Source organism: Coccinella septempunctata, chromosome X (assembly GCF_907165205.1).
Source record: "Coccinella septempunctata chromosome X, icCocSept1.1, whole genome shotgun sequence".
Classification (NCBI taxonomy): domain Eukaryota; kingdom Metazoa; phylum Arthropoda; class Insecta; order Coleoptera; family Coccinellidae; genus Coccinella; species Coccinella septempunctata.
The window spans coordinates 2,932,515-2,944,939 of record NC_058198.1 but is presented as its reverse complement, the minus strand read 5'-3'; the positions used below and the strand labels follow the sequence as shown (position 1 = coordinate 2,944,939).

The window sequence follows — 12,425 nt, the reverse complement described above, 5'->3', positions numbered from 1 at the left end:
GCTTAAGACAGTATTTTTGAATGTCATTTTTCATTGGTTAATTGGCATTGTTTAAACGTAAACTTTTTGCTTCAAGAAATACCGTAATATTGATAAAGTCGCTTATCAATTAATATATAGCAATAATTTCAGGTAGTACAATTCACCGAATTCATGAGGTTATATTCCACTATTAATTTCCTGTGTAGAAGGCATCACGATGAAATTAATTTTTATGTGAAACCTCCCAGCCGGTTCTATTGTTTTTATCAGATCTGTTCCAAGAATCTGTTTTCCAGAGACAGGTTGTCTCTACCGTTTTCCCTCTAGCTTTATATGAATTCCTTTTAATAAATTTACCAATCAGTGGAATAAGAGGTTTCTAACATGACTGTCAACCACAAAGAATTATATATTGCGGACAATATTGATGCCCTCAATGTTATTGCAAAGGATAGACCCCTGATAAAAGGTGGAAATTTCGACAGGTACGTCGTTCCATGTAAATACCTATGTCTACTACATTCGAAAACTTGTCCACAGCAAAATGAAGAATCTAGAAAAGCTGTATAAGAGTGCCCAGGACAATTTCATCGATCAAGAAAAAGCATATATATTTTTATTCAGGTTTCTGCTATACTACGCACATTACTCTCGAACAATAAATGATACTCATTTTATGGAAATACGATTTGAATCACAGTTGAAGAAAGCTAGGAGACAGCTAGAGGCTCTACAAAAGGATTTGACTCGGAGATATTCTGAAAGAAAAGTTAATGAAAATGAAAATAGGTCGCCTTTTAAGAAAACATCTTTGAGCTCTGTCCCAATAAAGAAGTTTCCAGGTAACTGTCAATCCATTTGAAGTATTTGAAAAACTGATTGTTTGAATGAAATTTTAGATAATGAAATTAAATGTGAGGAGTTGTATCTTGCACTGCAAGATCCTAAAAATAATATATTGATTGTTGATGCTCGATCTCGTCAAGACTTCAAAGAATCAAGAATAAAAGAAGGGACGGTCATCAATGTTCCTGATGATATAATTCAGTCAGGGTAAGGTAGATGGCACACTCATAGTGCTGTTCGTATAAAATTGTTTTGGTTTAGATTATCTGCACATTGCATTGGGGAAGTCATACCAGAGGAATTCAAACCTGTCTGGCAAAAGAGAGATACTTTTGACATTGTTGTGTTACTTGACTGGAAGAGTACTTCAGAAACCATGGCAGCCACAAAATTAGAAAAACTTTTATCGTCATTAGTTGATGTGAGTTGCAAGTGATCATTTCTCGAATGTTTGTTATGTCTTGAAATTTTTAGTGGGATACCAATAGGACTTATTCCCAAAAACCAATCATATTGAGAGGAGGTTATATGGAGTGGGGACAGAAGTACCCTTCTCTTTGCATTAATTCAAATGTTGTGATGAATAAAGTGAATGATGAACTGGACGAATTATTAGATCTTGATAATATTCAATATCCATCTGAGGAAACTAAAGAACCAAGCATACCTTTCAAAGAACCTAATGCCGCTGTGGAATCCGGTGCATATACGGGAACAAGAGAGGATTTGATTCAGAAGAATAAGGAATTAGCTAAGCAATGCGAGATTATTTTGAACGAAATTATTGCTGGTGAAAATAGGTGGAAAGAAGAAACGGACATTGAGAAACGATTGGAACTGGAAAAAACGATAGCTAACTTAGATAAGAAATTCGAAGTGATCAGTGAGGAGAAGAATAAAACTCAGGAATTGTTTGAATTGTATGCCCGGTTCGATCCTCAGAAAGAAAGCCTGAAAGCGGATCATATAAAGGAAATTGCTGACATTGACAAATCTGAGAATCGAAAAATTCTCATAAGACAAACGATCGCTCAGCAACGCTTAGATGTATTAGCAAAAGCTCGTGCTTTGAAGCCAAAAGCTGCTGGGGATCCTACCATGGGAATGAGTCCAAGCCTGGATAGCGGTACAGGATCAAAAGAAGTAAAGCCAGTGAAGCCTGTTATTAACAGGGCTACCAAACCGACCAGTTTGATACAGAGATCTCATCTTTTCGACGGTCCATTAACTTTTAATGTGAGTAATTTAATCAGTTTTCAATTGACAATTTCTTAATTATTTATTGACATGAATAGATCTCTTTGTCAGTCCTATATTGCTCAAATTTAAAATTCCTTGAACGTTATTGCGTTAATTTGGTGGGAATGCAATATTTTATGATCAACTTAACGAATTAATCCAAAATAGAGACTTCAGGGAATTTTATAGGTATTGTAACCTTATCTTCTTTTTTAGAACTTTTAATGTCATATGATGTAATTGTTATTCAAAAGAATTGATAAGAAAAAACTATTATGATTGATACCTTATAACTGATAACATTCTATAATGCGGATTCAAGGAATTTCCACATTAATTATGAGGACACTTTGAATTATCGTATTCAAACTTTGTTTCTCCCAAATGAAGCTTTCCAAAATCGGTTATCACTTCAAAATAAATAAAAAAGTCAATTTATTTGTTATAATCTAATTTTTATGCATGTTTATTTTGGTATTTGTTAATCAGTTTATTTGAGCTCGAAAGGCAAATATAAATTTTGACTAGGTGAAATTACCATTTGTCTTGTCTAACAGTTGGTTATTACTTTATTTCAGCCGGATGGTGGTGGTTTAATCGGCCTCAGGAATATCAGAAACACATGTTATATGAACACAGTTGTTCAATGCATGAAGAGTGTACCCCAACTTGCAGCTTTGTTCTGCACAGGTTCTTACAGCGTGCATGTAAGAAGAAAACCAGATGCCATAATAATTGAAACAGCCTTCCTGTTCCGTTCTTTGTGGTCCAACATCCAAAAGTGTTTCAATCCCATACGTTTCTATGAAAAGGTTGGTTCCATTGAGCCAACCTACAAAATGGGCAACCATGAGGACTGTATGGAATTCTTCTTATTCCTCCTCAATAACCTGAGCGAAGATTGTGCCTATGACATAACCAAGCCAGATATGATGTCCCCAGCCCAACAGGCTTGGTTTACTCAGCTAGGAGGTAGAACATCTTTTTTCGATATATTTTACCATCAAATAAGAATAACCCAAGTCTGTAATAATTGCAACATAACATCTCTCAAGTTTGAAATGGAGAGCACTTTCATGCTTCCCGTACCAGAGGATGATTTCAGGGTGGAAGATTTGATGAGGAACTACATGCAGGATTACATCATAGACGATTATTGTTGTTCTAAATGCAAACAACCTGTGACCAATTCGAAGAAGGTCTGTGTTGCACCGGAAATTTTAGTGATCGTTTTGAAGAGGTGAGTTAATTTTTTCTACTGTAACTTGTGTGCATCGAATATCAGTGTTCCTTTCCAGATATAAACAAACTGTTCGTAATAACAATGTGTCTGTATCGAAAGTTGATTCAAGAGTTTCATTCCCAACGAGGAATTTCCATTTTGGAGGCTGTACCTACACGTTGAACTCAATTGCAATGCACTCTGGTTCAATGACTTCCGGACATTACACAGCAGCATGCTTCATAAATTTCAAGTGGGTATATTTTTGTTTTTATTATGTCAAGTTGTTATCTAAATTTTTTTTTAGGTGGTATGAATTCAATGATGAACTGGTGAGGCCAGTTAGTTTGGAAGACGATGCATTGAGAGTCAAGGCTTGTGCTTTTTTCTACTCTAAAGATTGATACCGTTAATGTGATACCTGTTTATGCCGAATTCGTCATTGTTGGAATATTGTATATTTTACTGATATTTATTTTATAATCTTGTTATCTGATTAAGTATTATTCACATTTAGTGTAGGTATCTTTATGCAGAACTAATCATGAATAAATTTTTTCGTATGCAATGTGGTTAAGTGTGAGAATTATAATTTATTACTTCGTTGTTGCACCATTTATAATATGTTTTACAAAAAATCATAAAAGTCCTTTGATGGATTGGAGAATTTTACTTCATATTCCCAGCCTTCGGTAGTATGTAACATTTTAAACATATTTGGAAGCTAGCTTTTGCGGTATAACAACTTCTCTTGAAAAGTTCCGATAAATTAAATAACTCGAAACACAGATGAGTTTTCTGAATAATAACAAATTCAGAATTATTATTGAATTTCTCCAGTTTTGGAAGGCTCTGGTTTTGGACTTTTTCAATATTCTGTGTTTTAATGATGTTGTCTTTATTCAGAAAGACCTTTTCCATCAGTATTTGAAAAATTCCTTTTTGTTGGTAGCCTAAATCATGCTAAAGTGACTCAGATTGTCAAGTACGGTGTACTGAGTATATAAGATCTATGAAATTTGTAGTCGTAAGAATAGGAATAAATAAAAGTAAATTTAAAGAACAGTTTTTATAATTTGGAATAATTCTCTCAATAATATACAGGTTTTCCATTCTAAAAATATATGTGAAAATCATAAGCAGTTACCAAGTAACTGAGAGACGGCAGATTTTGTTTTTTCACTCACAACGAGACAAAGCAGCTGAAGTTTAAATCGGCAGAATAAGATTTGCCACATGTCCTTCAAACCATCCATTTATCCTTCCTGCTGCTTTGCCTTTTTGCAGATAGTATGATGAGTAATATAAATATATTTTTTTTTTGGGAACTCGCACAGCCTTGAATTATCACACTAGAATTTTAAATTGTAGTGGAATAGAATGTGACGAGAACTGTTTTATCCTTTTATTTAGTTCTAACCTGAAAAAAATACATTCAACACATCTTCATAATTCGAATTTTTTAATGACTTTCAAGATATACAAAACAAGATTTATTCCTCATCTACTGCATTGCAACTGCTTCAAAATATGAGAGCATTCTGATAAATCCGTTTTCTTTAAGTATGTATACAATATATAAATATATTACTTTCAGAAAAAAAAAAAAATTGAAAATATCATATTGTTGAACCAACCAGAATTTTCCCAGGAAATATTGCAAAATTAAATACAGCAGCAATTATTTTATACAAACATGAGATCTACATTTGTTGGAATATAGAATACATAAAGATCTTAACTGGATGACCAATTTTCAACATTCACTTAGCCCCTCCTGAAGTGAAGTGATGATCTGCATCTTATATAATACCTTCCACTTTTCTGTGTACAAATTATTTAAAAAAAAAAGTGGTTAGTAAAAGAGATCAATAAATCTGCCCTTCAAATCTTCAATATACAAATAACCCAATATAATTATCAGCATTTCTGGAAATACATATCACAATTCCAATTATTCAAGAAAAAGATCATCATTAGTGGATATTCGATTCATTAATTCACGTATATAATCAAATAACTAACGAAGTCAGTTCCTTCTAATAATAAAAAATATAGGAGGCTCAATAATTGTATTACACAACAGTTTACTCAATAAATAAAATTAAATTTAGTTAACTTACAAAGCTGCCAATCATGAATTATTTTTGGAAATAATTATTAGCAGTTCAGATCAAATGTTGATTTCGAAATTTCATAATTATTTTAAAAATATTTGTGGACAGGATTTATTAGTTGAATAAATATGCATAAAAATGTCATTGAAAAGCAAGTGAATTCTTTAAAAACAAACGGTACAAATGAAGAATTATTAAAAATTAGGAGAAAATTATTCGTTTCAGAACTATTACAAATTGAATAAAAAAATACAATGCAGTAGAGTTTCAGGTGTTTTTTAATTGATATTTCGAAAATGAAAAATTTTTGGTAGTGGTATGTAACAAAATTCGGAAAAATACTTTTGAGGAATTCCAACTAATTAAAATTGAATACATTCCAGTCATTTTTATGCACATTTCAAATATGTATCACTGCGCAGGAAAGTACAGCTATAAGTTGTTGGTGAAAATCGGTTATATGTACAAAAATGGAAAGATGGAAAATAGAACAAACATAATTAAGATGTAGACTGGGACGAAGAGCGAGCTCCTGGTACGAATTCTGCGGCAAGAGGGTTGAGATTACTCCCTTTAACTACTTCCGCTGAATCTAGCTTCAAATTACTGATCATACTAGATATGTCATTGCTTGTTCTTGGAAGAGCAGCTCTGAAAGGAAATGTGTATCTGTGAAACGACAAACTTAATTATGCCCCATAAAACGTCCACTACCAATTATATGAAAAAATACGTAACATCCTTGTATTCTTCTCCTTTCTAAATTTCCACAGTACAGCGAGTTTTCTAGTATTTTATTGAAATCCACTATCAGAAATATCTATACATCATTGAAGTATATTAACCTCAGATGAAAAACAACAGTTGAATAATAATAATATCCATGACCAAGCAATGTTATCAATAGAAACTCATGAATAAATTAAATGTTTTTCAATGCAGAAAATAAGGTCAACTCAAGCTTCATGGTGAATCCTCTTTAAAGTAGGTCGAGTGCAACATTAACCATGAAGTTTAAGAATAGCCTCATGAAAATCTAGATGATTGTGTTCTATCAACAATCTCCTTAGAAAAAAATTGTTTTTTTTTTTGGAAAAAAGAGAAATTCGACGTAAGTATGAGGTTACTAAGAATGCCAAAATATTTTTCTAAAAATAGATTTGCAACTCACTCATTGCTATTTCTCCCTTGAACAACCCTTCCTGGACTAGTTACAGAATCAGAAGTTTCATCAGCAAGCATAGCTTCTATACACTGTTCCATAAGGGCTTCCTCCTCGAGACGTTGCATGACCTCAAAACAAGAGCTTAAAAGTTGTCCATTAAAATAAATACAGAACTGATACCTCTTTATCGAATTCTTCCTCGTTTTCCATCCACAAGTATTCTGAGAAAACATCTTCCCCAGAAGGTCCATATTCCGCAATTCCATTATTTACATTTTCATTTTCACTATAATACGAGCCATTTTCACAATCAAAAAGGCCATCTTCAGCTGATTGCGCCGCATGCATTTTCATATTCTTGATAAAAGGAAAAAACCAAAATAAAATATCCACATCAAATTTTCTCAAAAAGAAATTCAGCGTAACTCCACCATTTTAGGAAATGGGTATATAAAGAAAAACGTACCAAATTATAACTTCTGCTGGACAAAGAGGACCTTAGTGGAAGTTCTCGCTGACGATCTGAAAAAACTGGTCTGAAGTTCTTTCAACAACAATGCACTGGGGCTAGAGAGCTTTGAAGGTGATTCGATCAAGATGGGTCAACAAAATTTCAACCATTGACAACCTAAATTGTTACCTTCCACCTGGTACGCTATCGAAACACGAATTTTCTGAGCGCTAGTTTCGAAACACAGGTGATGAAAGTGGAACACGCGAAAAAAGAAACCGACATTATTATTCATTTGTAGTCTTCGTAGTTCCAGTTATTTGAAATAGGTGGCGCCAACATCGATTGTCGATTTAAATTTTTGAAAAAAAAGGTTTGTAGGGTAGATCCTGGTAGTTTGAGTCTACATTTTGAAAAAACAAGGAATTAGGAGTATTTCTATGTTATTGTCTCTTTTTTATATTTGTTTTAAATTTGTATTGTGAATAAAATGTACTTTCGCTTCATTATACATTAATGAATTATTCGAGTAAAAATGAAATTGAAAGTGGAATAAGTTTGCAGATATCTGATATGATATTAATATTACTTTCAATTTCTTTTAAGTTTAGATCCAACAATAGGAATGACGCAGATATTGTGTTATGGGAAATTTCACGTTAGTCTTGTAGCTGAAGTGAAATTCGTATCAAGAATTTGATTGAAACCATTGACCATGGTACCTACATATTCTATTCATTCAATACTGGAAAATTGATAAGCAATGTGTTTTTTGGTGACTTGCTTTCTAGATACACTCGGTCCGAATAAATTAAAATAAATTCATCGAAATAAAGAATTCTGGGAAACTGTAATCATCAGTGACTCAGTATGACTTGGCAAGAATTCTTTCACGAATACCTTCAGGTCACAATTTTACTACAAGAACTTCTGCTATCTTCTTTTGCGGTTTCGACGAATCGAACAGTATCTAATTGAACGATTATAAATTGGTTTCTGTTGGATTTCATTATTTCTTATGTCATATCTTAGTGAAGCATGTTCATTATATGCATTGCTCCAACCGCATCCATATCAATAATCACGATATCATTGGGAAACCTGAGGATGTTGGAGAGGATAAAAGTATATCGGATGATATGAAATATGAATTTGTATATATGATCGACCTTGCTCAATCTAATATATGTATATCGACCCGAATTTGGCGATTCAGAAGTACCAATTATGGTTTTTTTGGGAATCCATTAATTAAACACTTTCTGTTCACCTTGTAATGTAGGATATTGCCCAAAGTATATGTACCTTTAACTCAACTCCTCCCAATGAATGCATTATGTTACCTATAGATTTCAGAAGTAATATAAGAAAAACTTATTACTGAGGGACTCTTATTTTTGTCTGTTGAATACAACCTCTCTTTTGAACCTTTCTGCGCGATTCGTATAAGATATTCCACTACAGAATAGGACAATAACAGGCCTATTAAAATTGAAATGTTCATTTCGTGATTGGAAAACCTGTTATGATAAATATATCGTGGATATACATCGAAATCTACGAAAATATCGGACAGTATTTATTGCTTTCAAAGTTGTTCAGTGGTAGAGATATCAACATTCTTGTTTGGGGGAAATATTCAATTGCTTTCTTATAATTTAATGGGAATATGTTGAATGAAAATCTTCAATGGAATCCGTATAGCAGAAAAAATTCGAAAGAATCCTGGCTCGATAATTTATCTCATAAGGATTTACCTAAAATCCCTGTATCTACGTCATTGGTTTAATGAGATGATTCGAGATATCTCTTAATTGGCAGTAATCTTCAAGATAACATCCACAGTGTCCCCAACCAGTTCTTCATTGCAAATGGGAGAGTCAGCGGCTGGGCTTTTCCTGTAGTTGGATTTTAGCAAGTCTCTGGGAACTGTGCTGATTTATAATTTCCCCATTTGCTGTCTACTGAACAATAAATAAATTCTTCAACGTCTGGCGGTACTCATTCGGTAGTTCTTAGTCGAGCAGATAACTTCGTAGTGCTACTACCAGTTCATTTATTTTTGTTTACAATTTCTGTTTTGTTAATTCTATACACAAACCAAATGGTGAGAGTCATTCAATTATTCTCGGTATTTTCGATAACTAAAATTCCATCACATCCATTACTGCGTTTTTTTCGGGAATACTGCTTTCATGTGTTTCTCAAGTTTGTGATAATGAACTCAAAAAGTTCTCCAATGCTCAAATGTACACTGGGGATAGAAGATGAAAAAAAAAAATCATAGTAGTGTGGAATTGTTACAGTTTGTGTTATGAGGGGTGTAGATGAACGAATTCGAAGGAAATTCGTTTAAAAATCGAGTATCACAAGTCAATGATTGGCTCTGAAAGGTAACTTCAGTAACATGCTGAAATATTTTTTGGTGCGTGAGTTCAGCTCTAGGAAATTTCAAATTTTTATCAGGGTATATTAGGTATATATCTTTCATTCATTTGTGGTGAGTGGCGGTAATTTTTGATTTTACTATATTTGTTTGTCCTCGATCCTGAAGGTGCATTATTGGAAATCCGAAACATCATTTGGCAGTCTGTTATAATTTTCACTCAATTAGCTCATACCCATTTGTACATCGCAGTCTCGCCCTTTGAGAGAGCTGATTCATATTGTTATTTTCGATCTACCCGAAATAAGTCCGTGACTTTTCTTCGCTGTCCCAATTTTTCCCATTATGACGGTCCTATTACAGTTGCGATTTCGTCAGTTGAGTTTTTATCTTGCCAGTTTAATGATGTTTTGGCACGTGAGCCGTAAATACGAATTCGAAGATGCTTAATTGTATGACACAAACAGGTTTATCACGCCTTGGGAATGTTGAAGGGAGTTAAATATTCATTTTGAATTTTTTCATCTACCAAGTCACGTTCAGAAAATACTCGAACCGAAACTGGAGTTGAATTTGGGTCAGAAAGATCACTTACTCGTTTCATTTAATAAGTATTTTCGTTTTCGAAGAGATAAATATACGCGGAGTAATTTATTATACTACAGGGTGCCCCATATAATGGACCACTAGTGTAACGGTGATCATAAAATGATTTAACGACTCATTTCAGCATTTGCTATCGTTTTGGAGCATTTTACATCAATTTCACGAATGACAGATCACGCATTTTTTATATTTTCATTATGACATACATTAGAAACACGACAAAAAAGTTCATTGTATATCAAAGGGCAAATATTCCTGATGATAATTTGGTGACAGCTCGAAGAATATTAAAAAATATGTATTTTCCTATTTTTTTACATCAAGTTTGAAGAAATGTGTACTCTCAAGCATAAAGCGATAATAAAATAAGTTCTTTCTGCTTTCTGCTTTCTCCTTTCTCTTCACTTCGTTGAAATACTACTTGGAAAACAGACAACCAATAGAAAGTTAGTAAATTGCTATGGAGTTTTTTTTAAGATGCGGTTGCGATGGTTGCACTCGATCATTCAATGTCACTCAGTATATCAAAATTATCCAAATATGTTATTCAAGCAACAATGTTTAATATTTTTATTGATTGTAAATGCTCTGAACACATCACATTATTTTCAATTTCCGACAGTTTCGTTTCAATATCGAATGAGTCAATCAATACCTCAAGATCCAGACCTTTGTGGCTATCAGAGTTAGAGGCGTTATTATTGTTAAATTTATCGAAGCGTAGAATGAAAAGAAAATGTGTTGTGAATTCTTTCGACGGGCTATCTGAAATCTTTGAACTAATTGTTACAGATAATACAAAGGAGTCAAGTAACTTTTGATGTTCGAACTTCGAAATCTTGCCTTCTAATTGTGTCACTTTGATCATGCCGAATCGAATGGAAATAATCTTTCTGTTATTACAACCAGCTCAATTTCTGAACAAACAACGCGTAATCTCTTCGAAAGTATGCTATTCCATCGTTACTTTCTTACAATTGAGATAATATATAATATCGAATATTAGGAATCATCAGGAAACATATATTATTTGATTGTCAAATTAACTGGTACAGTCTATTTGAAAAACATCTCACTATCTGAGCTGTTATTGCTGTATATCTGCTTATTGAATCTTTCTGATAAAAGACTTTTTTCAGAAACTCCTTGTAGTACTGTTGTCGATGGTGGTACTGGCCTGTGGTCAAAGGCCATTCTATGCCAGTTCTGGCCCAATAGGAAGACCAGGCTTAGCAAGCAGATTCAAAGATGACAACGCAACATTCTCCAGCACGGTATCAGTAGAGAATCGCGTTGGTGAAAACACTTCAACCCCAAAAATTCCAGTGGACGCTAGGGGTGACGTTGACCTAGTGAACACATTGAACACTTGGGAAAGGGAACACCAACCTTTCTGGCTCCTGAACGCAGATCACATCGAAAGAGCCAGAAATACTACCAGAGTTGCCCAACAAACCACCGTCAGAAGCCAATTATTGAACTCCCGAGGTAACCAAGAGGGTCAGGCAAACATACAAGGAGGGCAGGGTGGTTCAAATGTACAGAGTACTTTGGCGAACAGAAGTGGCCCTTCGGGTAACGGAAGAAATCCATCTGTCAATAATCGACACTTTGGAAAACCTTCAAGTAGTGATATAAAACCAGTTTATGAAGCACCTGAAAGGTCGCTAGGCGATCAAAGGGTGAGGGTGCATCCAGGACAAAGACAAGCCGACAACTCCCAAAAAAACTTCCGATTCCATTACGAAAGAAACGGTTTCCAATGAGAATCCCATTTAAAATACTACCAGGAAACTTATTGCAAAAAGTTCAGTTAGCAGTATGGAAGTTTTGATAGTAGTGAAAGAGGAACGAACTGATAGCCTGATTGTAAAAAAATTGTATAATTATAATGTTCTCTTCATGAATTTTGACTGTTATAAATCAGTTCACGGTAAGACTGACGCCAAGCCATAATAAAAACTGTAAGAATAAATGATTTATATTCGTATCAATTTGTGATGTGATGAAACGTTCTTTGCAGAATATTTTTATTTCCTACTATAATATTTTTTTGTTTTGTACTGAAACTGTTTAAGTGGTGTGACAATGAATAAAATGAAATCTCTTATTGCTTAACTTATCTCGAAATTCCTAGAAGTACCCTTCTTTTCGACATTTTGTTTCGCACCACGCAACAATCCAAGTCTATTATGCCATTATAAGCATTTAGTGTTGAGAATTCGACTATGTATATGAATATAGACTCAGGAGACTCTGTTCTATCAGACAGAATAAAGTTTTATAAGAACCTATATCACAAACTGGAAACGGTTCATTTTCGTGAAAAATCGGGAGATTTGCTAGGCCATAGCAGCAGAAATAAGTTTTTTTCGTCTAACCTGAGTTCAGATTTGGAATCAGAGACCTCG

The 12,425-nt window shown here is 33.8% G+C and overlaps 3 protein-coding genes across 4 annotated transcripts; 2 read left to right on the top strand and 1 right to left on the bottom strand.

Annotated features, from left to right (window-relative positions):
• The first annotated feature begins 25 nt into the window (after nt 1-25).
• On the top strand, nt 26-3,948 carry LOC123321913 (ubiquitin carboxyl-terminal hydrolase 8-like). Its single transcript, XM_044909706.1, has 8 exons — nt 26-467; nt 523-824; nt 882-1,035; nt 1,090-1,249; nt 1,303-2,064; nt 2,646-3,307; nt 3,366-3,542; nt 3,597-3,948. Exons 1-8 carry the CDS (start codon nt 367-369, stop codon nt 3,691-3,693), a joined length of 2,415 nt encoding a protein of 804 aa, XP_044765641.1. The 5' UTR covers nt 26-366; the 3' UTR covers nt 3,694-3,948.
• A 395-nt stretch (nt 3,949-4,343) lies between these two features.
• On the bottom strand, nt 4,344-7,249 carry LOC123321664 (polyadenylate-binding protein-interacting protein 2). Of its 2 annotated transcripts, none has more exons than XM_044909390.1 (4): nt 7,038-7,249; nt 6,752-6,928; nt 6,578-6,699; nt 4,344-6,075 (listed from the first exon to the last, which is right to left on the bottom strand). In XM_044909390.1, the coding sequence occupies exons 2-4, from the start codon at nt 6,923-6,925 to the stop codon at nt 5,907-5,909; spliced, it is 465 nt and encodes a 154-aa protein (XP_044765325.1). In that variant the 5' UTR covers nt 6,926-6,928; nt 7,038-7,249; the 3' UTR covers nt 4,344-5,906. The 2 variants fall into 2 exon arrangements, with proteins under 2 accessions (XP_044765325.1, XP_044765326.1); XM_044909391.1 differs by having other exon boundaries at nt 4,344-6,057; nt 7,038-7,247.
• Nucleotides 7,250-8,878: 1,629 nt separating this feature from the next.
• Nucleotides 8,879-12,124, top strand: LOC123321935. The gene is made up of 2 exons (XM_044909746.1): nt 8,879-9,129; nt 11,154-12,124. The coding sequence occupies exons 1-2, from the start codon at nt 9,127-9,129 to the stop codon at nt 11,778-11,780; spliced, it is 630 nt and encodes a 209-aa protein (XP_044765681.1). The 5' UTR covers nt 8,879-9,126; the 3' UTR covers nt 11,781-12,124.
• The last annotated feature ends 301 nt before the right edge of the window (nt 12,125-12,425 follow it).